General features: G+C 42.2%; 3 protein-coding genes across 3 annotated transcripts; all 3 read left to right on the top strand.

Moving 5' to 3' along the window:
* The first annotated feature begins 1005 nt into the window (after nt 1-1005).
* On the top strand, nt 1006-1956 carry LOC148683878 (olfactory receptor 13G1-like). Its single transcript, XM_088654617.1, has one exon. The coding sequence runs from the start codon at nt 1006-1008 to the stop codon at nt 1954-1956; it is 951 nt and encodes a 316-aa protein (XP_088510743.1).
* Nucleotides 1957-6871: 4915 nt separating this feature from the next.
* On the top strand, nt 6872-7822 carry LOC118094724 (olfactory receptor 13A1-like). Its single transcript, XM_035135333.3, has one exon. It carries the CDS (start codon nt 6872-6874, stop codon nt 7820-7822), a length of 951 nt encoding a protein of 316 aa, XP_034991224.3.
* Nucleotides 7823-13555: 5733 nt separating this feature from the next.
* Nucleotides 13556-14491, top strand: LOC118094723 (olfactory receptor 13G1-like). Its single transcript, XM_035135332.3, has one exon. The coding sequence runs from the start codon at nt 13556-13558 to the stop codon at nt 14489-14491; it is 936 nt and encodes a 311-aa protein (XP_034991223.3).
* The last annotated feature ends 12380 nt before the right edge of the window (nt 14492-26871 follow it).

The raw sequence follows: 26871 nt of genomic DNA, 5'->3' as shown, positions 1-26871 counted from the left end.
CAGACATCCAACTTATAGGAGGCAATTGGCTCCAAGTTATAAAATACCAGCAACGATACAAAAGAGCAAATAGGGATGAAGGTAAATATTTCCTCTTACTTAAGGGTTTCTTCATCATGTAAATTGGATAATTATTAAAGGATAATAAATGTGTTTTGCCAAACCCCATTTAAAGGGTTTGTAATATGTGGCTTGACATAGTATTTCACATAGCATTTTGCAAGCAATGATTTTTCACACAATCACTTAAATCTCTGAACTCTAACTTCTTGCACAAAAAAATGTCAACCTATTTTCAGATATTCACATATATCTATATTTATGGGCTTTGAAACAGCCCAGTTGGATCTGAATGAGAATATTTTAAATTTCTGGCTGAGTTATGATGACTGCATGTAAGTGTTTTTAAAAGAAGGACACAGAAGATTTGACTATAACTATTTTCTGATTAACCAAATCCTAGAGAAGAATTTGAATTGTGGAAAACTTTCAAAAACTGGTGGAACGATTTAGGCAGCCTATTGTTAGTAATGTTGATATTGTGGGAATGTTAGGGACGTGGATTACATCCCACAGATATTTACCAACCGAGGATGGATATAAGGTTGAAATTGGGTTATTTAGGCCTTATTTATTTACTATTTATTTCAAGGCTTTGCAGTCCATAAGAAGCTAATATTAAGACAATTTATGTTATAAAGATCAACTAACAAGTTATTTAGGATGTAGTAGATGCTGCTCTTTAATGAAAAGACAGCCAATTTAATAATGAATGAAAGTATATTGTTAGCCATGAGACACAAAATAAGTTCTGATTCTTTTGTGATCTCAAATGAAAGAACAATTGCATTACAAATATTTGCCAACTGAAGAAAGAAGTTGCCAAATCTCGTGTGTTAGTGAGAGAGGGAGAAAGTGAATGGAAAAAACTAAGTTTCTACCATATCTGGATAACCAAGTTAACACAATTTGCCTGTCTAGGTCATCAACATCAGAGGTATTGACATGAAAAACCAGTCTACTGCTATGGAGTTTACCCTGGTCAGCCTAAGCAGCTCCCTAGAACTACAGACTCTTCTCTTTTGGGTATTTACATTTATCTATGCTACTGCTTTGGCTGGGAACTTCCTCCTCATCTTCACCATATGCAGTTGCAGAAAACTCCACACACCCATGTACTTCCTTCTCATCAACCTGTCCTTAGTGAATGTGTTTTCCATCTCTGTTACAACTCCTAAATTGCTCCAGACTCTTTGGACCCACACAAAGACCATCTCCTTTTATGGCTGCATCACACAGGTGTATCTATTCATATGGGCTTTAGGAACAGAGATTTTTCTTCTCTCATTTATGGCTTTTGACCGCTATGTTGCTATCTGTAATCCTTTGCAGTACACAGTCATTATGAGGAAGGAAGTCTGTTTTGGCATAGCAAGTGGAGTGTGGGTTGCTGGAATGGGAAATTCTGCCATTCACACTGTACTTGTGCTGCAACTGTCCTTCTGCAACTCTAACATCATCAACCATTTCTTCTGTGATCTTCCTCCACTTTTAGAGCTCTCAAGCTCTGACACCAGCCTGAACGAAACCATGGCTTTGGTGGCAGATGTGATATTTGGGATTGGAAGTTGTGGGTTAACCTTAATATCCTATTTGTTTATCATGAGAGCTATCTTTAGAATTCGTTCCACTGAAGGGAAGAAGAAGGCTTTCTCCACATGTTCCTCACATCTCATTGTAGTAAGTTTTTACTTCTTCTCAATCATCTACACATATATCTGGCCGTCCTCTGACTACTCCCCAGACAAAGACAAATTTGTTTCTCTCCTTTATACAGTGGTACCCCCTGTTGTTAATCCGCTTATATATTCACTGAGAAACAAAGATTTTAAAGAAGCACTCAAGACATTTCATGGAAGAAGCAGGCTGCTTCCAATACTCCCAAGAATGCTCTAGATCCTTTTAGAGCAGCATTCTTAAAAATATGTGAACTGAAAGAAAAGGTTGACAAAAGGATATTGTTTATGTTTAGCTGATGTAAGATGTTTCAGATGATATATTTTGTACTTAAGAATCAAACATGGTGCATAAATAACAAGCACATTTTAGTAAGCAATCTATATCCACTTACCTAAGTATAAGCTCCCCTGAACTCATTGGTATTACTGCTGAAAATACAAGTATAGAATGGCAGTATCCCAGTGTATAAATAGCTTGTTTTTTTTTTAAAAAAAAATGATACAGGGGGTTCATGATCAGTGCACACAATTGAGGGATATGCCTTTTGAACATACATAAGCCTTTCTTGTGCTTTATCCTTATTTAGAACTGCAGAACATGGAGCATGGAGGTCTTTGGTAGTTTTTGCAGACAAAATTCCAAGCCACCCATTGTGAAATGGTGCCCCGTGGAATGTTTGGAATAGTCTAATTCCTAGTATTCTGCCTGTCTTTGTAACTTGGAACAGTGCATTATATTATCTAAAGTTCAATATATACAGATGATGTTGCTGGATCTCTTCAAATTATCCAGTTAGCAATGAATATTAGGAACAATTTGTGAGATTGTGAATTGTAAGCCTTTTAAAGACACACATAGTTGTAATTTTTTAAAAAACAAAACAAAAACAAAATGATGCAATGTACAATTGTGTATAGATTTAGGAGTAAAGACAATAACCACTGTAATTTTCTGTAATTCAATAAAAATATTATTCTTAAAAATTGGATGTATCAGCAACCAGTTTAAAGTTAATTTTGAATTATATTTAGCCCCTGAAGCCAGCATGAATATACCTAACTACCAACTACCTAACTCAGGCATCCCCAAACTGCGGCCCTCCAGATGTTTTGGCCTACAACTCCCATGATCCCTAGCTAGCAGGACCAGTGGTCAGGGAAGATGGGAATTGTAGTCCAAAACATCTGGAGGGCCGAAGTTTGGGGATGCCTGACCTAACTTAAACATATTGTTCCTCGACCTGACAGTGCCCTTCTTAAATGTGACAATTGAACTGAAGTGAAATGAACTGAAATGATATTTGAACTGAACTGAAGTGGAACAAATACCAAAGGATTAATGGTTTATCCCAAACGCTGAAATAGAGAGTATGGACTAGGGATGAAGGAGGAATTCTATTCAGTTTGCATGTAAAGCTGAATCTAACTAATCTGAACTTTCCTAAACAACATGCAACCCAAAACTCAATCATAATATGGAGAAAGATGCATATAATAGATAAAGAGTGCATTAAATGCATATATTTCTGGACATAGCATACAAAATGTATTATATTAGAGAAAATTCTTTGCAAAAGAGAGAGTGTATGTCTGTAATAGGAAAGAAATGCTTTCTAACATGTATAGTAGGAGTAATCCACAGTAAAAGGCTGATAATTTTACATAAGGACTTTTTTACAGACAAATCTGGAGAGCTGATTTTAGGATTGGAAAAATGGGAAACCCAAACAACAGATTAATCCCTTCATTTTAGACATGGGTGTGTGGCAAGTTCACCCTCTGCTAAAGGGCAGGAGCTGTGGAGACAGAAAAGAACTAACAACAACAACGTTTAACTTGGTCTTTCAACTATTGGTTTAACACAGAAATCAGTGTCATGCCCTCCAGGTTTTGTTAGGACGCGGGTGGCGCTGTGGTTTAAACCACTGAGCCTCTGGGACTTGCCGCTCGGAAGGTTGGCCGTTCGAATCCCCGCAACCGAGTGAGCTCCTGTTGCTCTATTTCCAGCTCCTGCCAATGTAGCATTCGAAAGCATGCCAGTGCAAGTAAGGTAAAGGTAAAGGGACCCCTGACCATTAGGTCCAGTCGTGACCGACTCTGGGGTTGCGCGCTCATCTCGCATTATTGGCCAAGGGAGCCGGCGTATAGCTTCCAGGTCATGTGGCCAGCATGACAAAGCCACTTCTGGCAAACCAGAGCAGCAAAAGGGAAACGCCGTTTACCTTCCCGCTGTAGCGGTTCCTCTTTATCTACTTGCATTTTGACGTGCTTTTGAACTGCTAGGTTGGCAGGAGCTGGGACCAAGCAACGGGAGCTCACCCCGTCACAGGGATTCAAACTGCCGACCTTCTGATCAGCAATTCCTAGGCTCAGTGGTTTAACCCACAGCGCCACCTGGGTCCTTGCCAGTGCAAGCACCAGTAGATAAATAGGTACCAGCAACAGAGCTTCATGCTCCGCCACTGGGGGCAGAGAGCAGGTGTGCTGCCCCCAGTGATGTGGTGTGCGTTTTGGGGGCAGGGCTCGACATGCGCAGTGACGTGGCACGCGTTTTGGGGCAAGGCCCGCTGTGCGCAGGGGCCGGACGCATGTTTTTTGGGGCGGGATGGGCAGCGGCGATGGCACCCCTGGGATCACGTCGCTCGGGGCGCACCGCCCCCACCGGCCCTCTCTTCCTACACCCCTGATAGGTACTGCTGCGGCAGGAAGGTAAATGGTGTTTCTGGGTGCTCTGGTTTCTGTCACTGTGTTCCGTTGTGCCAGAAGTGGTTTAGTCCTGCTGGCCACATGCTCTGGAAAGCTGTCTGTGTAGAAACCTGGCTCCCTCAGCCTGAAAGCAAGATGAGCTGTGGACAACCCCATAGTCGCCTTTGACTGGATTTAACACTCCAGGGGTCCTTTACTTTTTACCATTACCTTTTAACACAGAAACCAGTGTCATGCCCTCCAGGTTTTGTTGGAGTCCAATTCCCGTCATCATAGCCAATGGTAACAGAATATGGGAGGGAGCTATACTCCAAAAACAACTGAAGGGCAAAACATGGGCTCTTCCAGTTTTAACAACAAATAGTAGGGTTGGTGAGTGTAGGCCCGTCCCCTAGGCCAGGTGGAAAAGGCATTGCGGGGAGAGGCCTCCATGCCTCACAGCCGGGCAATGTTCCTCCGGCCTCATGAGGAGCCTCTTCAGTACTCCACTCTTACCATCATCAGTTTAAGATTGTGCTCCAAATCTTCTTTATAATCTGTTTTATATTATGTATACAATATAATGCAACAATTGCAAAACATAACATAAAGATCTTAATCAAAATACTTTGCTCTTACAAGCTCACTGAAGATATTTCTGTCTATCAGTGCAAAGTCTTTTGAGTACTGTTTCTAGAAAAACCCAATATAATTACTGTTGCGTCATCTCACAAAAACAATAACTTTATTTTTAAGAACATACTGTGCTTTGTTTATGGGTTCTTTCTGATGCTTTCCCATCATGTTAGCTGTTTGTTAGTTTGGTGGTAGAATTAGCACAAATAGCAATGGCATTAATCACCCAAGCTATTACTTTGCCTTCTAAGCATAGCTGCCAAGTTATCCCTTTTATAAAGGGATTTTCCCTTATGCTGAATAGGCTTCCTCGCGAGAAAAGGGAAAACTTGGCAGCTATGCTTCTAAGGGAGTGTGGATTACCCCTTAGGTATCTAAATGTTGCATCAGAAATATGATTAGCAATGTTAATCTTGCATGTGATGTCTTAAATGTCATGCTCCCAGTGGCACTATTACTTCACATAAAGAAATATTTAATGGGGCTGCTAGCTTTGACTAGAAAGAATTTCTACAAGGACATAAAACTAGTCATCAGCAGACATCAGGCTGATAGCAGACAATTGGCTGTAAGTTATAGAAAGGGGAATTAAATGAACAAATGAAAACCAGGAAACAAAATAGAAATGAAAATAGATATGAAGGTAAATATTTCATTTCATCTTCCCACCTTCCTACAGCTAATATTTTTTTTGACAACAAACAACTGTATACTCTGATTATAAATTGATTGATTCTTAAATGATTATTAAAGGGAGCATGGAAATTTGATGGCCTAAGATTCCACTTTGCATGGTTTTGGCATGAGTCAAAGAATCTGTGTAAAAAGTCACACTCTGGTAGTATTGCTCATAGGTCAAGTTGGGAAAGATAAACCGAGAGCTGTCTATGGAGTGTTGGATGCAATGTTGCAGGCTGGGCACATGTGGTGGTAATGTCCAATATCTTCCAATATGTTCATATCTTCCAAAAAAAAATCACAACAATTTTAATGTAGATTATTCGTCCAGAGCTTACACTGGCACCACTGTCAATTTTCCCAGTAATTTACAGGTGATTTACAAACAGATCATTTCCCCCTTAAAAGTTGCTGCTAAGTTAGGAATGATTTGCCATTGGTGCTCCCATTCTCATTTTATATCAGCTGGTTGGTGTAATGAAGTGTGGCACTTTGTTGTGAGGGAACAGCAGGCACACCATCTATGACTGTACAGGGCTGTACAGGTCTAGAGCTGTTTGGTAGCCCCTTTTGCTGAATAGGAATAGCCCCTTTTGACCTCCCGATTTGCAACTCAGATTTTGGAGACATTTAGTTCAAGTGTAGGATCCCTAATGGTGCTAAGTTTACCTGAAAACATGTTTTTAGGAATTTTGTACTATTTGACACATATCAAATTGGAGCAATCATAACAGTATGCCATAAAGAAGGGTGCCATGGCCCTTATGGAATCCTGGACAGAAACTCCACTTCCCAGACCCCTTCAATGGTGTATCCTTAAATTAAAAAGCCAATGCAAGGCCTTATCTGTCCAAAGTTTTGATGAATACTACGAGACAGGTGAAAAACCTGCAGACTGGCCAATTTGTCTGAAGTTCAAAATCCCTCCTCACCACAGCTGCTGCTCCCACCACAGTTTTCCATAATTTTTAAAAGGACTGAATTCAGGCAACAGTCAATCTTCTCCATTTGGGTAGGAGGGAGGGAGGGAGGGAGGGAGGGAGGGAGGGATGTAATACAGAGAATATGGATCAATCTTGATCATTAATTCAACTTAATACAATTCATTTGTTTAGGAAAGTAACATCAGAGATATGGACATGAAGAACCAGTCGGTTACTATGGAATTTATACTGGTTGGTCTGATCAGCTCCCCAGAACTCCAGACATTTCTCTTTGGTTTATTCACATTCATCTATGCTATTGCTTTAGGCAGTAATTTCCTCCTAATCTTTACCATATACTCTTGCCAAAAACTCCACTCTCCCATGTATTTCCTGCTTGTTAACCTGTCCATAGTGAACGTGTTCTCCATCTCTGTTACAATTCCTAAATTGCTTCAGAATCTTTGGACCCATACGAATAGCATCTCCTTTTATGGTTGCATCACACAGGTGTATCTGTTCATATGGGCTTTGGGTACAGAGCTTTTACTTCTGTCATTTATGGCTTTTGACCGCTATGCTGCTATTTGCCATCCTCTGCAGTACACAGTCATTATGAGGAAGGAAGTATGTGTTGGAATAGCAAGTGGAGTGTGGGTTGCTGGAATGTTCAACTCTGCTGTTCACGCTGGACTCATGCTGAAGCTCTCCTTTTGCAGCTCTAACATCATCAACCATTTCTTCTGTGATGTTCCTCCACTTTTAAAGCTCTCCTGCTCTGACACTAGTCTGAATGAGACTATGGCTGTTGCGGCAGATGTGGTTTTTGGGATTTGTAGCTGTGGGTTGACCCTAGCATCATACTCATTTATCATAAGAAGTATCCTCAAAATTCGTTCCACTGAAGGCAAGAAAAAGGCTTTCTCCACATGCTCCTCGCATCTCATTGTAGTCAGTTTTTACTTCTCCTCAGTCATCTATACATATATCAGGCCCACCTCTGACTACTCTCTAGACCGAGACAAATTTGTTTCTCTCCTTTATACAGTGGTAACCCCAATTGTTAATCCAGTCGTATATTCACTGAGAAACAAAGATTTCAAAGATGCATTCAAGAAAATTACTGGAAGAGGAAGGCTGCTTCAAATTCCTCAAGGTTGATTGATCTACGTATATTTCTTATAAATACTATTGGAAAACTGGAATCAGTAAACTGATTACTTCATGCACAGTCAAATATGCTCCAGTTCTTCAGAACTCGATTGCAGAACTTATGATTTAGGCTTTCATGATTCTCTCTCTAATAGATAATAGATTTCATTAAAAATACATAAAAGTTAACACTAAATTCTTCCTTTTCACCACTAGAATGGTTTTTGAAGAGGAAATGATGTGATTCCATAGAGGAGTCCTTCATAAGTGCTTTAACAAGCAATGATATTACTGTAGGAGTTGGTTTTCCCTTCATGTCATAGCTAAAAGCCGTGTTCCCTCTCAAGTAGGGGGGCCTTTAAATGCTCTCAGGCACCAACCTGCTATATTTTGTTCATCATTCTTTCTTGTCATCCAACCTTATCTCTCACCAGATTGGAGAATAATCTTCCTTTTTCGCAGGCAGAAGATTATTGAGAAGCCTTAGCGAGTGAAAGATTGAAGCTAAACATATTTTCTCACATCCTTCCCACCACTGTTTCCAAGCCCACATTGCTCTTCCTTATTCACAGGTTATGGAGAAACAGAGTTGAGTGTCATCAGCATCCTGACAATATGATAGTATATTGACACACAGCACTTAAATGCTGCTTTAGGAGGCCTCATATCAATGTGGAATAGCACTGGAGTTAAAAATTGTGCCCTGCTGGGGCACAGAAGATGAGCATCAACGCCCTGAAGAACATGCCCTCCTCTCACCAAGTTCAATGAAAGTGGGGCTGTTCTGGCATGTGGCATTGCCACTTGTCTCCCTTGCTCCTTGATGAGGTAATAGTGATGGGGTGGGATGCAACAACAAGACGCGTAGGAGGAGAGGAAGGAATAGTTGCTTCTGCCATTCACCCTTTACTTCTGCTGCATCTGTCCTACTGCAATACTGACATCATCAATCTTTTTTTTCTGTGAACTTCGTCTAATTTTAAAGCTGTCATGCTCCAACATCAGCCTGAATGAGATTGTGGCTATTATGGCAGATGTAATCTTTGGGATTGGAAGTTGGGGGTTGACCCTAGTACTTAGCTTCCAAGTATCCCGTTTTTTGCGGTGCCGCTCTGCCCATGTGTGGGCACCGGAAATTGGGCAGAGCGGCCTAGTATCCTATTTGTTAATCATGAGAGCCATCTTTAGGATTCCTTCCACTGAAGGGAAGAAAAAGGCTTTCTCCACATGCTCCTCACATCTCACTGTAGTCTGTTTTTACTTTTCCTCAGTCATCTACACATATATCAGGCCCATCTCTGCCACCTCTCAAGACCGGGACAAATTTATTTTTCTTTTTTATATAGTGGTAACTCCAATTTTTAATCCACTCACTGAGAAACAAAGCTTTTAAAGAAGCATTCAGAACACTCACTTGAAGTGTGAAGCTCCACTGAGACATCAAAACTGATCCATAAATTTGGGGTGGGGTGGTAAATAATAGTTAAAACATCTTTGGCAGCAGTAAACTGCTGGATTTGTTCATCTGTACTAAAGTACACTTCATATGGTTAGGAATCAATTGTGGAACATAAAACTCAGACTTCCTTAACTCTGTATGGATACAGCACAGCTTATCGTTTTGTGCAAGTGATGCTTAAAACCTTCCCTGTGATCACTGGAAGGCAGTGTATATGAGGTCACATGTTTGCTGGACAAGCATGTGGATTCTGACATACACCTCCTAAAAGATATTTCAAGTTCTTGGTAATGCAGGTTTAAATTATTTAATTGTGACTATGTCTATATAGTGGAAGACAGGCGTGCCTGGCGTGCTATGGTCCATGGGGTCACGAAGAGTCGGACACGACTAAATGACTTAACAACAACAACAACAACATGTCTACATAAGCTGGTTTCTAATTTACTGATTATTCTGCCTTCCATCTATTAGTGATTGAATTTAACAATATGCACTCTATTGGCTCCAACTTTTGGGTGGTGAAGGTGTGAAATAGGGAGCCTCCTGTACATGTGTAGGCTTTCTGCACGATTTGAAAACCTGATTATACAGGGTTCAAAATTTCACAATGAACCTCCATAGATTCAGGAGCCCCATTCCCCACAGACATGTCAGACCTTTATGCTCAATGAGATGGAGGGCTAAGAAGGAGGAGTGTAGTGTGGGATATATCCAACATGCTCAACTCAATGAATGCATGGAAGGGGTTAAGACCTTAAAGTAAGCTGTCTGGCCAGGCTTAGCTATGTCACACACCCTCACCTTGGGAGAAAGTATCACGTTCAAACTCTTTGTTCTCTCTCTTCTACCATGTGAACCCTAGCAGTGAGCAAATCTAAGCTGAGTGCTGCAAGCTTAAACCCTGTGGCCAAAGCAAGGTACCTTTGTGTTCCTATACAATTAAAGTGGAACCTTGGTTTACAAACTTAATCCATTCCCAAAGTCTGTTCTTAAACCAAAGCATTCTTAAACCAAGGCGTGCTTTCCCATAGCAGCAAGGACTCAATTTACAAATGGAACACACTCAACAGGAAGCGGAACATGTTCTGCTTCCAAGGCAAAGTTCAGAAACCAAAACACCTACTTCCGGGGTTGCAGCGTTCTTAATCCAATTTGTTAATAAACTAAGCTGCTCTTAAACTAAGGTACCACTGTAGTTTAGAAACATCGCCCATTTTAGGGCCTCAGTTATACTGCCTGTCTTGCTGCTGTATGGAAAAACACATGAATCTGACCTTTGAACGCGTTTGTAAGTAAACTATTTTTAACTTACCAAGCATGTGGTCTCTTTCTGTGCTAAGAGAAGCAGGGAACTTTTGGATCAACTTAGAAGGGGATGTTTCAATGGTCTAGCAGCCTACATTTCCACATTTTACTTTGCAACATATTTTGTGATTTTAAATCTTTGTTGTGGCCCTCCTACCGAATACTTCCCAAACCTGGATCTAGGCATCCAGGGTATTCTTTTTATTTTACCTAAAGTAATTCCCCTTTTTAACCAAATTACTAAAAACTAACATTTAGTGCACTCATATCTGCTGTGCTTTCTCGATACAGTGGTACCTCTCGCCTGCATCTCTCCTTGTCATCCTAGAGCTTCTTGGTGGCAGGAGGAGGTTCTGGGGGGAGGGAGAGTGGGGTAGGGACAAACCCAATTATAAAATGGACCACCTTTGACTGCCCACTTTTCATGGGACTCTCTCGTGGCAGGAGGGGGCTCGTGGAGGGGGGGTTAGAAGAAGGGGGATAATATGTTGTGTATGTTTTTCTTTATTATGTAAAATCAATAAAAATTTATTATTAAAAAAACATTTAGTGCACTCATCTGTGCTTTCTCAATACAGTGGTACCTCTACTTACGAATTTAATGGTTCCGAACACACATTCGTAAGTCAAAAAAATGTGTAAGTCAAATCCCATAGGAATGCATTGGGAGAAAAAAAAATTGTAAGTTGAAGCAACCCTATCTAAAAATTCATAAGTAGAAAAAATCCTATCTATACAGCATTCAAGATGGCGGATGGAGCTCCATTAGTAAGTAGAAACATTCGTAAGTCGAGTCATTTGTAAGTAGAGGTACCACTGTATGTAGCTTTTACATTTGAATGGAACACCTCCCTGTGGCTATGGTGTAATGCTAATACATTTAAAGGACATAGAATGTTGATCAGCAAGACACCTGGTTGAAGAGGAACATTTTCACCTGTTGCCTAAAGATGTATAATGAAGGTGCGGGGAGAGAATTCTACAGGGTAGGAGCCACAGCAGAAAAGGCCTATTTTCATGTTTCCACCCTCTGGACCTCTCATGGAGGAGACAAATGAAGGACGGCATCATATGATGATTGCAGGATCCAGGTCGGTTCATATCAGGAGAGGTGGTCCTTGAGGTATTGCTGTCCTGATCTGTTTATGGTTATGTAAGTCAAAGCCAGCACTTTGAATTGGGCATGGAATAGGGTTGCCAGACTCAATAGAGGACAGGACTTCTGTGCCTTTAATTGCCCTGCTCTCTTTTGAGTCTGGAAACCTTAAAGAGAAACCAGCAGACCCTTTGTTTAATTTCCAAGCAAAGGGTCTGCAGGTTTCTCTTTAAGGTTTCCAGACTCAAAAGAGAGCAGGGCAATTAAAGGCACAGAAGTCCTGCCCTCTATTGAGTCTGGCAACCCTAGCATGGAAACTAATTGGCAGCTAGTGCAGTCAGGTCAGGATTGGTGTAATATACTCAAACTGTCTTGCCTGCCCAAGTGACCAACCTGGCCACCAAATTCCGTACCAGCTGAAATTTCTGAACCATCTTCAGAGTTCCTAACCTAGAGGTCACAAGAGCATAGATGAAGTTAGGCTATCCCTGTCCAGATAGGGATGCAGCTGTAACTATGATTCTCAAGAAATCTCAAATGTCTTTTGTTTTTCCCAATGGCACCCACATCCTATTTAAGGAAGTATGTGGAGCCCAAGTATACATGGTTCTGCTTTTGTCAAATGAGCACCAAGGTAATACAATAATGGTTTGCCTAGAAATACATGCAAAGGATATCAGTAAATCTTTCCAGCAAGCAAATATAGTGAACATGAACACTGATGTGTTTAAGGAGAAGACTATGAAACATTTCATCAGAAAAAACTGGAATTGAGGTGAGAGTTTGGTCTTTCCTTCTTTGTTTTAGATAGGTTTTGGTTAATTGGGTTGGATTATTCTGATAGCAAATTCTACAGTTATAATGTAATAAATATAATTTGTTGCCCATCTTTCTTGTCTCGAGTCTTCTTGGGTGTATTGGCAAAACAGACTATGTAATCATTAACAAAAATTCAGATCACAAAAGAGTAAAGTTTAAACTAAGGATGGGGGCATCTGTCAGTTACAGTTTCTCATCTCTCTAGTCTTAAATTAAGTTCTCCACATTTCTACATCAGTTTGCTTAAAACAACAAAACAACTCCTAATGAAAATTTATCATGTATTTGAGAATTTCTCAAAATGTACATTATTCCATACAATTTCCCTAATATATATATTTTGTAAACAATTTTCCTTCAAGTAGGGATTTTTTTTTGCATATTTTCACAAATAAATGCATTTGTATGTACACTATATCCCAATGTATGGATTTTTGTACACATCACTTGGATGCAGAATTTCACTGCAAAATCTGGAGAATTGTGAATTTTGAAGAATGGCTGTGTTTTGGTTTGTTGTTTCAGGAAGCGCAAATTAGATAGGCTTGCCTTTAAATATGAACTGAATTGAATTTCTTCCAAATCCTAGTTGCAATTTATTTTTTTCACAACAACATATATACAATAAATGCTCACAAGTAGCCAGAAATCATATTAGGACCAGCTGTTTAGAGGTTTAAAAAAGTTGCAAATGACACTGGGCCTATTTAAATCGTCTTGTGTGAGCTTCAGTTGCTCTTCAGATCCCAGTTTAAATATACAATTCTGCAAATAGTAAAACTGCACTCTTGTACATACTTAACTCCGATTAAGTTCTATTGAATTTAGTGGGTTTGTTTCTGAGCAGATGTGCATAGGATTGCACTGTGAACAGTATTTGCTGCCTATCATTATTTTAAAACTTAGCAAGTAGCCTGTTAGTCTTTTTTTACTACCCTTTACTTAAATGCCAACATGTGGAAAGTTTTCTTTTCTGAATGAGGGATCTCTCCTATCAACTGGTATGGTCTCTACATAGAGTGATTTATTTGTCTAGGTCTGCAGAGTCACAGTGTTGGAAATGAAAAACCATTCTACCATTACGGAGTTCATCCTGGAGGGTCTTTCCAGTTCCTCTGAACATCAGATATTTATATTTTGGGCATTCACCTTCATCTATGCAGCAGCATTGGTAGGCAATGTCCTCATCATCCTTGCCATCTGCACGTGTAGCAAGCTCCACACACCAATGTATTTTCTTCTCATCAATTTGTCTATAATAAATGTGTGTTCTATTTCTGTTACAGTTCCCAAAATGCTGCAAACTATTTTTGCACCAAGAAAGACAATTGCACTTCCCAGTTGCATTGCACAGGTCTTTCTCTTCACCTTGGCTCTAGGGACTGAGCTCCTGCTCCTTGCATTCATGGCTTTTGACCGCTATGCTGCTATCTGCCATCCTTTCCAGTACTCAATCATCATGAGGACTGAGTTTTGCATTGGGGCAATGGCTGGACTGTGGCTAATAGGCTTGGTAAATTCTGCAGTACACACAGGATTAGTAGCACAGCTTTCCTTCTGTAACTCCAACATCATCAACCATTTCTTCTGTGAGTTACCACCTATGTTCAAGATCTCTTGCTCAGACACAAGTCTGAATGAAATGATGGTTTTTGCAGCTTCTGTGCTAATTGCAATAGGTAGTTGTGCCTTAACATTAACATCGTATGGATTTATCCTAAGAACCATAGTCAAAATCCGCTCAACAGAAGGGAAGAAGAAAGCCTTCTCTACATGTTCTTCCCATCTCTTAGTTGTAAGCTTTTACTATTCCACAATTATCTACACTTTCCTTCGGCCTGCCTCAGCCTACTCCTTAGAAGAAGACAAGGTTATTGCTATCCTTTACTCAGTAGTAACTCCAGTCCTCAACCCGCTCATATACTCCCTGAGAAACACTGATGTTAAAGAGGCTCTTGCAAAGCTAGTAGGCAGAAGGCTCTTCCAGAGAGAGTAGTTTTCTTCTAATAAATGTCTTGGTGGTTCAAGTGATTGCACAATGTATAATGTGACTGAATCATTGCATAGATTAACATTATCTTCCTATTAACAAGATAAATCTACAGCAGGCATCTCCAAACTTCGGCCCTCCAGATGTTTTGGACTACAATTCCCATCTTCCCCGACCACTGGTCCTGTAAGCGAGGGATCATGGGAGTTGTAGGCCAAAACATCTGGAGGGCTGCAGTTTGGGGATGCCTGATCTACAGGCTCAAAACATAGGCCTGGTTCACACTTAATGCTAAGCCACGGTTTCAACCTGACCCACTGGCTTAAGCATCATTGATTAAGTATGAAGAAGCCACACTTTGAAGCCTGTTGTTGGTTTATAAACCTTGATTAATCATAACCATAATTTAGCGTCATGTGTATTAATTAATTAATTGTTTAATTTCTTAATTAAATTACTATGCCATCCTTCATCTGAGGATTATGGGCAGTATTTTTGTATAAACATGCAAAAATGCATACCATCATAATGAAGAAAAACAACACCCACAGCCCAGCTGTAAAGGCCATTGATTGATTGTTTAATTAGCCAAAGGCCTGGGAGAAGAAGAAAGTAGGGAACCACCACAGAAAATGTCCATTCTCATGTTGCCACCCTTTGATCCTCTTGTGGAGGAGGCACACAATCTGTAAGTTGCCTGTTAGAACTGAATGACAGAAATGTGTCAAAATTTGCAGTCATTTGGTGCATGAGCTTTGATGATTTATTTGACCCAGTTGATAATTTGAAGAGTTATTTGTTTGAGGGAAGACAACAAATACAAAAGAATTTAGAGCTGAAGAGAGAAAAGAATGTTATTCAAAACTAGATACCATTAAAATATGCACTGTGTGTCAATCTTTGGCTTTATTGTAATGTATGAACTGTGAAATCAAATAAGAGATGGGAAAGCTGAGAGGCATTTTAATCCTATTCAGGCAGCCTGCATGGAATTGTGCAAGCAAACATTGGCCAAACCCAGGCCTATTTTGCTTCAACAAGGTTGGTTTATTACCTGTATCCAGTCTTAGCCCTTTTGCCTGAAGACAACAAAAGCTACAACATCAGTGAAATAGTTACACAAGTGTACAAATGAGCATGGGAGCATTACCAAGATGGAGTCCTATGATCTGGCAAAAAGGCCAAAAGGCCTAGGATCATAGCATCAGACTGAGCTTATATGCAATATTTTTGTTATGTCAATGTCACCTGAGGGATCTTTATGGCTCTAAAGTGTGCCAGCTGCAAGTGTGGTCTTGATGGCTCCCACAAAATCTTCTCTTACTATCCCATGGTCTCTTCTTTGAGCCAAGTAAGGGTAGGAAGAAAGGGTGAGCTAGATCATGCAGTCCTTCCAGGAAAGCTTTACTAGTTTTGGGGTAATAAGGACAACTTTGTCATGTCCATTGAAGACAACAACTGTGGAATATCTGTTAAAGACATGTTACCAATTATACCCATGAATGGACCATACTATGACAAGTTATCTATCTATCTATCTATCTATCTATCTATCTATCTATCTATCTATCTATCTATCATTTATTACATTTCTATATTACCCTTCAGCCAAAGATTGCCTATTGTTTACAATATAAAAAAGCAAAAAATACATACCATGATAACAAACCAAAACGAAAAGCTGCTTCAGGCAACTACCAAGAAGATTTGTTTCAAAAATTGTATTTACTGGTACCTGCTGTGTTAGATATATTGTGAAAGGTCTTTTGGCTTGAAAAACAGCATATAATTACCCAAATAAATAAATGATAGAGGGATTACTGGTTATAGAGCTTTAACATTATTATTAGTAGTGGTTGTGTTAGTATTTTGAAGTGCAGCTGTGAATATATTCTTATGCACTGTATCACTTTGGATGGTGGGTTGGTAGGTAGATAGATGAACATGCATTGCTTTATCCACAAAACCACACTCTGGATGATATTACACTTTTCCTCCTTTCTAACTATTTTTATCATATACATATGTATTTAGATTTATTCGATTGTCTAATAAAATAATGAAGAGTCACATGAAGAATAATAGATGATTCAGTTCTAAATGGAAATAAAATTTATTACACTTACTTCTCTGAGTAAACATGCATGATAGATTAATATGTGCTCTCTTTCTTGTTTATTTATTTATTGTTGGAAAAGCTTTCAAATATGTTTTCAAGGGGGGGGAGCACATTTGCTCCCTCCCTGCTTTTACAGCTGGACAACACAAAACATTTGACAACAGCCTTGCTCCCTGAACACATTTCCTTTCCTCTCTCTTCCTGCCATGCCCTCCGACCCCCCAAAACAATCAGGTCTTTGACATAGATTCTGTTCTGTGTCTGGGATATTTTACAATATAAAATTTATATCAAATCAGTCTGCTTTGAAAATGTATAGGTGAAAAGAAAATTTGGGAGGCAGGAGATGTGTAAAAACAAACACTATCATAGTTGCTTGGATGGTTTTAAAAGACAAATTCATGGAGTCAGTGATTACTAGACATGATACCTACGTACTAATGTCATAGGCAGTATGTCTCTGAATACCAGCTGCTGGAAATCACTGGTCAGGAAAGTGCTACTGCACTCAGGTCCTGCTTGCAAGCTTCTGATTAACATCTGGTTGACCACTGTAAGAACTGGATGGTGGACTATTTGGGCCTTTGGTCTGATTTAAAGGTAAAGGTAAAGGGACCCCTGACCATTAGGTCCAGTCGTGACCGACTCTGGGGTTGCAGCGCTCATCTCGCTTTCAGGCCGAGGGAGCCAGCATACAGCTTCTGGGTCTTGTGGCCAGCATGACAAAGCCGCTTCTGGCGAACCAGAGCAGCACACGGAAACACCATTTACCTCCCCGCTTGTAGCGATTCCTGTTTATCTACTTGCACTTTGACATGCTTTTGAACTGCTAGGTTGGCAGGAGCTGGGACCGAGCAACGGGAGCTCACCCCAGCACAGGGATTCGAACCACCGACCTTCTGTTCGGCAAGCCCTAGGCTCAGTGGTTTAACCCACAGTGCCACCTGATTTAGTATTTCCCAAATGCTACATGCTTTGCTGCTTCATCATCCCATTGGTTTCAGACAACCCAATCACTGTGTATAGCAGCATACAATATGGCACAGCAAAAATAGGAGTGACAACAAGGAAAATAACGGGGCCTGCTCATGCCTTTAACAGTAAATTTATCTACAGAAATCACAGGTGAATTTTTTTCACATTAAAGAGGCAAGCATCCTGGATGAGAGCCAGTGTGGTGTAGTGGCTAAGAGTGGCAGACTCGTAATCTGGGGAACCGGGTTCGTGTCTCCGCTCCTCCACATGCAGCTGCTGGGTGACCTTGGGCTAGTCACACTTCCCTGAAGTCTCTCAGCCCCACCCACCTCACAGGGTGTTTTTTGTGTGGGAGGAAGGGAAAGGAGAATGTTAGCCGCTTTGAGACTCCTTCGGGTAGTGATAAAGCGGGATATCAAATCCAAACTCCTCCTCCTCCTCCTCCTCCTCCTCCTCCTCCTCCTCCTCCTCCTCCTCCTCCTGGCAAGCTGTCATTAAAGACCCAGAAATTGTAAAAAGAGGAGGAGGAAGAAAAAGAAAATGAGGGGATTGGCAGGCACAATACTATTATTTACTGCATTCAATGGGGTTTACTCTCAAGAAGGTGTGCACAGAATTGGCCTTAGCTTGCAATTCTGAACATACTTAAGCCCTGTTGAAAACAGTGGGATAGAGCTCTGAATTAACATGAACAGAATTTTAGCGTTAGTCACAAAACCTTTCCTGGAGCTAATTCTGTGTTGGAATGGGCTTAGATTTGGAGAAAAATAAATGCAACTATTCACCCCCCCCCATCATAATAATGTGATTCATTTGCTAGCTAGGGTGCATTTCTTATTCTGTGCTGCCACCAAGTGTCCTGGTTTTAATCTTGTCAGTATTTGAAGAAACCATCCAGTGAGTGTAGAGCAGCAGCACCCAGAATCAGCAGTAATCATAAACTGCATAATGACACAGTTTCATTCCTAAATTTGCCATTCCTTTAAAACTGTCTGAAAATCACAGTCTGACACATGAAAGCAAAACATACCTATTTCCAGCCTGCCTGCTTCTGATCTTGATTTGAAAGAGGTTTGTTTGTGTGTGGGGTCAGCTTTGGTATCATAAAAGGGGGGGGGAGCACCCATGGCCATAACTAAAGGGATGTTCCCTTCAGTCACCTCAAGCCAGCTGGTAGTCAGGGGTAGGTTGGGAAGCTATTAACTTCACACTGAAGAGGCCTCCCTGTCTGGGATAGGGAAGCTCTGGCCTCCAGATATTGCTGGACTGAAACTTGCATGGCCAAAAGTCAGGGATGATGGGGGTTGTAGTCCAACAACACCTGGAGAGGCACAGCTTTCCAATCCCTACAAGTGTCGACCAATGTTTCCACCCCTGTTATACTGCATGACACAAGAGATAGCTTAATCTCTCCTTTCAGTTTTATGCCAAATGCTCTGTATTCCAGATCTCAGAGGAAACTGCCACACCCATCCATGGAAAGATGAACTTCCGCCCAAAAAATCCAAGAAATTGTAGTTTGCTAAATATGCTGAGAATTATAGCACTGTGAGGTGGGAACCACAGTTCCCAGGCAGCGGCGGAGCTTCATGCTCTGCCACTGGGGGGCGGAAAGCAAATGTGCTGCCCCCAGTGACGTGGTGCATGTTCGGGGGGGAGCGGCATGCCATGCACAATGACGTGGTGTGCATTTTGGGGCGGGGTGCGCCATGTGCAGTGACATGGCATGCATATTGGGGTGGGGCGGGCCGCGCCGTGTTTTGGTGCAGGGCACCGGGCGCGCAGGGGCAGGGCGCGCCTTTTGGGAGTGGGGTGGGCAGCGGTGATGGTGCCCCTGGGATTGCGTCACTCGGGGCGATCCACCCCCACCACCCCTATCCTCCTACGCCCCTGTTCCCAGGATTCTTTGGAGAAACTTAGTGTCTCTATGGTGTCACCGCACCATGCACACCTACTGCTACAATTAGTTTATCAATTTATTAGCCATGAAACTTGGTGTATTATCCTTGTTTCTGAGGCCTGGAACTTGGAATGTGGGATTGCCCACTCTTAATACAAGGCCTTGGAAAGAGTCACTGTTACTGGTCCCCCATGGCTCATGGCTCATATCTAACAGGAATCATGCATTTAGTATTGTGAGCCCAATTAATGTGGAATTCCCTCCTGATTTGTATCCTCCTCCCCTCCTTATTGAACAGTACAGATCTGGACCCCAGCTGTGCTGTTGAAGAAGGCAGAAGCTGAAACATTTTGTCCATTTCTGCTATTACAATTTTTGTATCTTCAGATATGGCAAACATTGTATCTTATTGTATCTTGTATCTTCAGATATGGCAAACATTGTGATCAGGGACGTCTTAGCAATAGAAGCTAGTGGCACGGGGAACCACGGCGCCAAGTTCTGGAGGGCTCTGGAGGGCGCCAGGGAAGAGGCAGAGGCCGGATGTGGCACCTCCCCGCATCAGCTCCCCGCCCTCGCCCGCCTCCGCTATGCCAAGCAGCGCCCAGAGCCTCCATCCCTTCGGAGCGCTGCCCGTCTGGAGGGCTGCCTCTTGCCTTTCCCATCTCCCCCTTGGCGAAGGGGCCCTCAGGGCATGGCGGCGGGCGCTGCTGAAGCGCCAAGGCCCACCATGACACACGCACTTCGCCAAACCCTTGCAGCGCATGAGGGTTGCCAGGAGGCGCCCGGCCACCAAGGGTGAGCCCCGGAGCCTCCACCTCTTCCCCGCTGTAAAAAGTTGAAGGGGGGGGGTGCCGGAGGAATCTTTGAACCACAGCGCCGGATATCCTTGAGACGGCCCTGATTGTGATTGTCTGACATCAGCCCATCACCCATTCCCACCCACCCCCACCACCCTCTGTATATATATATATAAGGGTCTGACACTTCTGTTTCCAGTGTATCTGAAGAAGTGTGCATGCACACGAAAGCTCATACCAAAATAAAAACTTATTTGGTCTTTAAGGTGCTACTGAAGGGATTTTTTTATTTTGCTTTGACTCAGACCAACACGGCTACCTACCTGTAATCAGTTTTAAGGTTTTATTTAATTTTTTTGGTTTGGCAGCCTGCCAGCCAGGCACCCTTCCCCCACAATCTGTTGAATACAATATAATGCTTATTTCAAACCTAATTTCAGTTTGGAAACTGAAAGGGACACTGAGGTCAACAAAGGAGTCAGCTGTAAGAACATAAGTACCTGTAGGCACCATGTTGGCCACCCCTGCCTTAGGATGAAGGGTAGAATATGTATTTAAACTAGGTACCTACATGGAATCAAGGGACTACTTGTTTAAAATTCTGCTTGCTTGCTATGTGCTCCCTTCCACCAAATTAACTTTAATACAGGAACATTACAGAATCCACAGTGATTTTGCATAATATTCTATTATATTGACACTTCTGCAGCAGCCTAGACAGAACCAAATCATGCTAGAAGCACAAAGGCCTTTCCTACTTGGGAGTTGCTCCCATCTTTGCTCAAGCCCCATTTACAATGCAATGTTAATGCAAACATTCCTTCACTCTCTGGAAGTCTAAAGGAATGTATCAACAGTTGCTTTGCTGTCCTCAGGAGAGACAATTAAGTGACCTGACATCTAGCCTGCCCAGCTCTGCCTCCTAAATACACTTTGGTGGTAACTATTTCTTTTCCTTTCTGGTCTTGCTCATTCAAGTTAATTTCATCAAGATTCTTTTCCTTTTTAATGACCCTCAGTGGGATCCCTACTTGGAGCTAAGCTTTCCCCAAACATTGGTTCCACTAATGGCTCCCAGTAGGTCCTATTAGCATTGCACATAACTTTGTTTCTAAACTTACCTTTTATTTCGTAAGTGGAATGGGAATATTCTAGGCTTCCAGCCAGTTTACAGCCCCCAGAAGGGAATTTACATGTAGCTTTCAATTAATTAACACAGTATGACTGTAAAATCGAATTCATCAGCTACTTGTTGAAGCAGGGAGGTATTTTTCCCCCTTTTTATTGCCAATAATGTGTACATTTGCCTGGCCTCTGGCTTCACTAGGCCAAAATCATAATTATTTTTAATCAAGTTTTATTAAATAATTGCTACTTAATCATCATTTTAAAAACTCCTCTGCTAGCTGCAGCTTCTCACTCAAGTATATTACCTAAAAAGCTTCATCACATGAAAGAAATATAACACACAGTTTCACAATCAGGAGGATAGAGCTAGCAGAGATGAAGGAGCTTTTGAATCCTATTTGGGTGTTACTGTTCCCATGTTCATGAACTCAGGGGCAGTGATGTCCTAAGTAGTCACCCCCTTCCCCATCTTCATGGCTAGAGTATGATTATCCATAACAATGGAGACCTTGAGTGCACAGCTGTACATATGAAGGCATAACCATAAATTGTTACACACTTAACAGCAAGACTATGAAGCAGGACTACTAGATGTGTTTGCTTTCCCATACAGATGAACACATAGGAACACAGGAAGCCTGTCTTATCAGGGCATATGTCAGGAACAGGTCAGCAATAACTCACAAGGTGTCAGTGAAGTTAACTATTTATTCAAAGAAAGAAAACATAAGGCCTATAGAGCACAACAATTCTTCTCAGTAGATCCTACCCCAATGAGGTACAGTAGTTACCAGGACCAAAAGTCCCTGCCTTCCTACATTTCTCTAAGTCTCCTCCTCCCCTGGGGCCTTGTGAATGTCTGACATCAGTTTTAAGGTTTTATTTAGATGTTGAAAAGCATGGGGGAGAGAACAGAACCCTGAGGCACCCCACAAGTGAGAGCCCAGGGGTCTGAACACTCATCCCCCACCAACACTTTCTGAACACGACCCAGGAGGAAGGAGCGGAACCACTGTATAACAGTGCCCCCAGCCATAGCTGTCAAGTTTTCCCTTTTCTCGCGAGGAAGCCTATTCAGCACAAGGGAATTTCCCTTAATAAAAGGGAGAACTTGACAGCTATGCCCTCAGCTCCCAGCCCCTCTAGATGGTCCAGAAGGATGTTATGGTCGACGGTATCAAAAGCCACTGAGAGATCCAGCAGAATTAGGAAACAGCTCTCACCTTTGTCCCTAGCCCACCGGAGATCATCGACCAGTGCGACCAAGGCAGTTTCAGTCCCATGATGAGGCCTGAATCCTGACTGGCAGGTGGTCTAAGTGCAGGGCCGGCGCGTTCACTTAGGCCAGCTAGGCGATGGCCTAGGGCGCTAGAATGTTGGGGGCACTGCTCAGCCTGCCCCCCAACACCCCCCCCGCCGCTGCCCACCGCCCTCCCACGGCACGCCTGTGGTGGCTTTCTTTTGGTTTTTTTCCCCTGAGCGTACGGCGCGCCTGTGGCTTCCTTTTGTTTTCTTTCTGAGGCTGCCGGGCTGGGGGCCTGGGAGGAGGTGACGGGTGGGCTAGGCTAGCAAGGCGGCACGTTATTGGCTGGGTGGCGTTACGCTGACGTCCCTCCCTCCTAACTGGCCCGCCCCTTGCCTCCATGCTCCAGCCCTGGAAAACTTATTACATGTGCCGTGCCATCACTGAACCGGGTCCCCACCGCCACCCGGCCACCACCAGCCCTGGTGCGACTGCATGGGGCTTAGCTTGCACCCCGGCTCTAAGTGGGCCAGGGCACTTTGCATACACAGGTACACAATCTTTCTCTCGCACCGCCACCCTCCCTGTCCGCTGCCATGCTCGGGGGTCCCTGGGAGCAGAGTAGGATGGCTCCCGTCGCCTTCCTTGCAAAACCGTAACGCCTGGGAGCGGGTGGGGTGTGGGGCTGTGGGGCGGGCGGGTGTATTTCTTCTCACCTTGGCTCATTTGACTGTTTAGGATGAACTCATTTGGAACACTGTGCCCCTTCAGTCCTGCGCTGGCAGTTGCTAACAGTTCAGAATATACACTTTGTATGTTCCCTCCAACCTTTAGGAATCTCTGGGAGCAGATTTATATATTGCCTTTTGACACACTTTTATTTTATTTTTTCTATTTTCTATTTTTATTTATTTAATTTAAATTTTTATTAATTGGGGGGGGGGGCAGAATGGTGATCTCGCCCTAGCACCGGCCCTGTCTAAGTGGCACAGAATGCCTTCCATCAGCTTCAGCCAAGCTGCACCTCTATCTAGACAGGGATAGCCTAATTTCTGTTGTCTATGCTCTGGTAACCTCTAGGTTAGATTGCTGCATTGCAACTCATTATATGTGGAGCTGCTTCTGAAGATGGTTCAGAAACTTCAGCTGGGGCAGAATTCAGCTGCCCGGTTGCTTACTGGGGCACAACATTTTGAACATATAACATCAATCATGGCCTGACTGCTCTGGCTGACAATTAGTTTATGGATCCAAATTAACTTGCCGCCTTTGACCTATAAAGGTTTCGATCTCTCAGGACCACAGTACTTGAAGAACTGACCTCTCCCCATATGAACTCACCCAGATCCTGCAATAATAATCTGAGGCCCTTCTTCCTGTGTCCCTTCCACGAGGTCCAGAGGGCAGGGCCATCTTAAGCATATCGGGCGCCGTGGTGCTACGATCCCTCCGTTACCCCCCCCCCCCGCCGCCGCCCCATTTCCCAGTTGCTCTAGGGCCGGCCCTGCCAGAGGGTGGCAGCACAAGTTTGGGCCTTTTCTGTGGTGGCTCCTTGTTTGTGGAATGCTCTCCCCAAGGGAGGCTCATCTGACGCCTTCATTACATATCTTTGGGAGCCAGGAAAAACCGTTCCTCTTCTCCCAGGCCTTTGACTGATTAAACCATCTATGGCCTTTACAATATGACTGTGTGTGCCAGGGGGTTGTTGTTATTAATTTTGTGTTTTTATACTGTGAACCATCATGCAAAGGGGGGATGTATAAATTTAATAATAACCTTATGGTCAAATATTTCTGGCTGCTCTGGGTTGGGGGTTGAGGTGGGGAAGCAGAACACAAACTATCATTTATTTTACCACTGAAATGTGCACAGCAACACTGACATAGATCTATATTGCATTTGTGTCAATTTCAGCCATGCAGAAGAGGTTTATTTTGGCCATGTGACAGGAAACAGGGAAGTAATCACTGTGACTCAGAGTGCTGAGATGCCCGACTACACTTAAAATGATGACATAGAGTCCTTGTATAAAAGCAGAAATTCACCGCATGTGTATGTCCACTGCCAGACACAGAGAAAAGCATATTTCACACAAAATCCATATCCTTTTTTGTCAATATTTGTCAGTGCTAGGGATTTTGATTTTTTAAAAGCAGCATGAAGTGAGATCCCTGCTTAGAGTTGCATTTTTGTCTTTGGGAAAAGAAGTTTCTTTGCTAACAGCTCCCTGTGAGCCCCATTAGAGTTACAGAAATGTCACATTGTATGTTGATTTAAAATCTCAGGAGATTAATCAAAATTTCAAAGTTTCTGGTCCACAGGGCTTGAAGCTGAATTAGTCACTGTGGACCCAATCATTGCTGCCCAGGGTCAAAATTCTCAGAGGTATTATTAAGGAACAAGGAATTTTCAAGAAAAATCATCTGGGATGACACTTCTCATTAACTTCTGGGTAGCTGCCCTTGGGTGATTAATTGCACAAGTTTCATTTTCAGAAAGAAGTTTTAATTAAAGGGACGCTGCATGATGAAACAAAGTGTAATGATTTTATAGGTTGACACTGTTTACAGCTTTTATTTGTAGGAAATATGGCTAGACTGTGGTGCTCTTTCAGTCTAGAGATTGTTTTTTCCACAGTTCACCTCAGATTTAAAATCCAGATATGTGTTTTGAAGTGCTGGCACTTAAGTTAGCCAAACATCAGAAGAATAATGCTCTTGATACATTGCATTTATGTATGCATTTATTTTTTGTCTCACCTTTTGTACATACCCACACCCAAGGCACTTCTCAAGAACAAAAGTATATTCAGCATTGAAAACAATAATATAGCCAGAACAACAGCATAGCCTAAGGCTGCAACCCTAAACAAACTCACTAGGATCTAGGCTCCACTGAACACACAGAGACTTAATTCTCAGTAAACAAACGTAAGTCTGTGCTAGAACTGACAGTAGAACATCCAGTCAATGTGACTTGTCTCCAACTGAAGTGCTCATTGATGTGAAAGTCAGAGCAAAGTCCCTCCTATATCCTAGGAGTTTGGTATACATTTTTGATGCAGATTATTATTTTTTCTTAATGTAGATATAGAGATTTTTGACCAGAGCTGAATCTTGCAAAACTGATGCCTAATTTTCAATGCAAATTGTGTACAGTATATGAATATAAAAACAGGCGAACATAAATCTGTTCAGACACACTTAGCAACATTGAAATATACTCGGAGTCGAGAGTGAATTTCATGCTCTTTATTCAGCACGTAGTCGTCAAAGGAGAAGAAGAGAATAATGGCTCTTTTCCCCAAAACATCTGCTTATATACATTATTTACGCTATGGGCCTTGCGTGATTGGCTACTTCAGGGCTTCACCTGTGGGCCAATCAGGTTGTGGATTGACTTCTGCCAGCAGCCTGATTGGCTGCTCCTGCAGGCCAATCAGGTTGCAGATTCACTTCTGCCAGCAGCCTGATTGACTGCTCCTGCAGGCCAATCAGGTTGCTGATTCTCTTCCACCTGGAGTTGGATTGGGTGGCTTCTGCGAACCAATCAGACTGCTGATTCTGGATCCTATTTTTCTAGGATTCAGCTCAGTACATAACAAACATGTAAGCTTAGAAATTCTGAGACTGCTATGTGAGAGTAGTATAACCAGATGGAGGAAAGGTGGGAGAGGAATTGTTGCAATATCGCAACATAAATACGAGGACAGTAAATGGAAAAGGTTTTTCTTTTTTCTTTAGACCCAACAGCTTGTCCAACATAAGAATAACAGTCCTTAAAATAATTGACAATTAAGAAAAACACAAAACCCTACCATTAAAATTCTATATAGCAACATTGGATCAATAGCAGCACAGTGGTACCTCAGTTTACAGACACTTCAGGTTACAGACTCCGCTAACCCAGAAACAGTACCTCGAGTTAAGAACTTCTCTTCAGGATGAGAATAGAAATCACGTGGCAGCGGCACGGCGGCAGCGGGAGGCCCCATTAGCTAAAGTGGTACCTCAGCTTAAGAACAGTTACAGGTTAAGAATGGACCTCCAGAATGAATTAAGTTCTTAACCCAAGGTACCACTGTACATGAATAAAAATGACATTTTTTTTCATAAGGAAAAATGTTGGTTTCAGAATAAAAATGTCTCCATGCCTATCAAAACAGAGCTCCCTGAAGGAGGATATGGGATTGAAAGACCCCCATTTTATTTCATTGTTAAA

Source organism: Zootoca vivipara, chromosome 12 (assembly GCF_965207765.1).
Source record: "Zootoca vivipara chromosome 12, rZooViv2.hap1.1, whole genome shotgun sequence".
Classification (NCBI taxonomy): domain Eukaryota; kingdom Metazoa; phylum Chordata; class Lepidosauria; order Squamata; family Lacertidae; genus Zootoca; species Zootoca vivipara.
This window is presented reverse-complemented; position numbering and strand designations above follow the sequence as displayed.

Bases quoted from the DNA above. Each gene is read 5' to 3' on its own strand.
- LOC148683878 (XM_088654617.1), top strand. From the start codon at position 1,006: ATGAAAAACCAGTCTACTGCTATGGAGTTTACCCTGGTCAGCCTAAGC.
- LOC118094724 (XM_035135333.3), top strand. From the start codon at position 6,872: ATGGACATGAAGAACCAGTCGGTTACTATGGAATTTATACTGGTTGGT.
- LOC118094723 (XM_035135332.3), top strand. From the start codon at position 13,556: ATGAAAAACCATTCTACCATTACGGAGTTCATCCTGGAGGGTCTTTCC.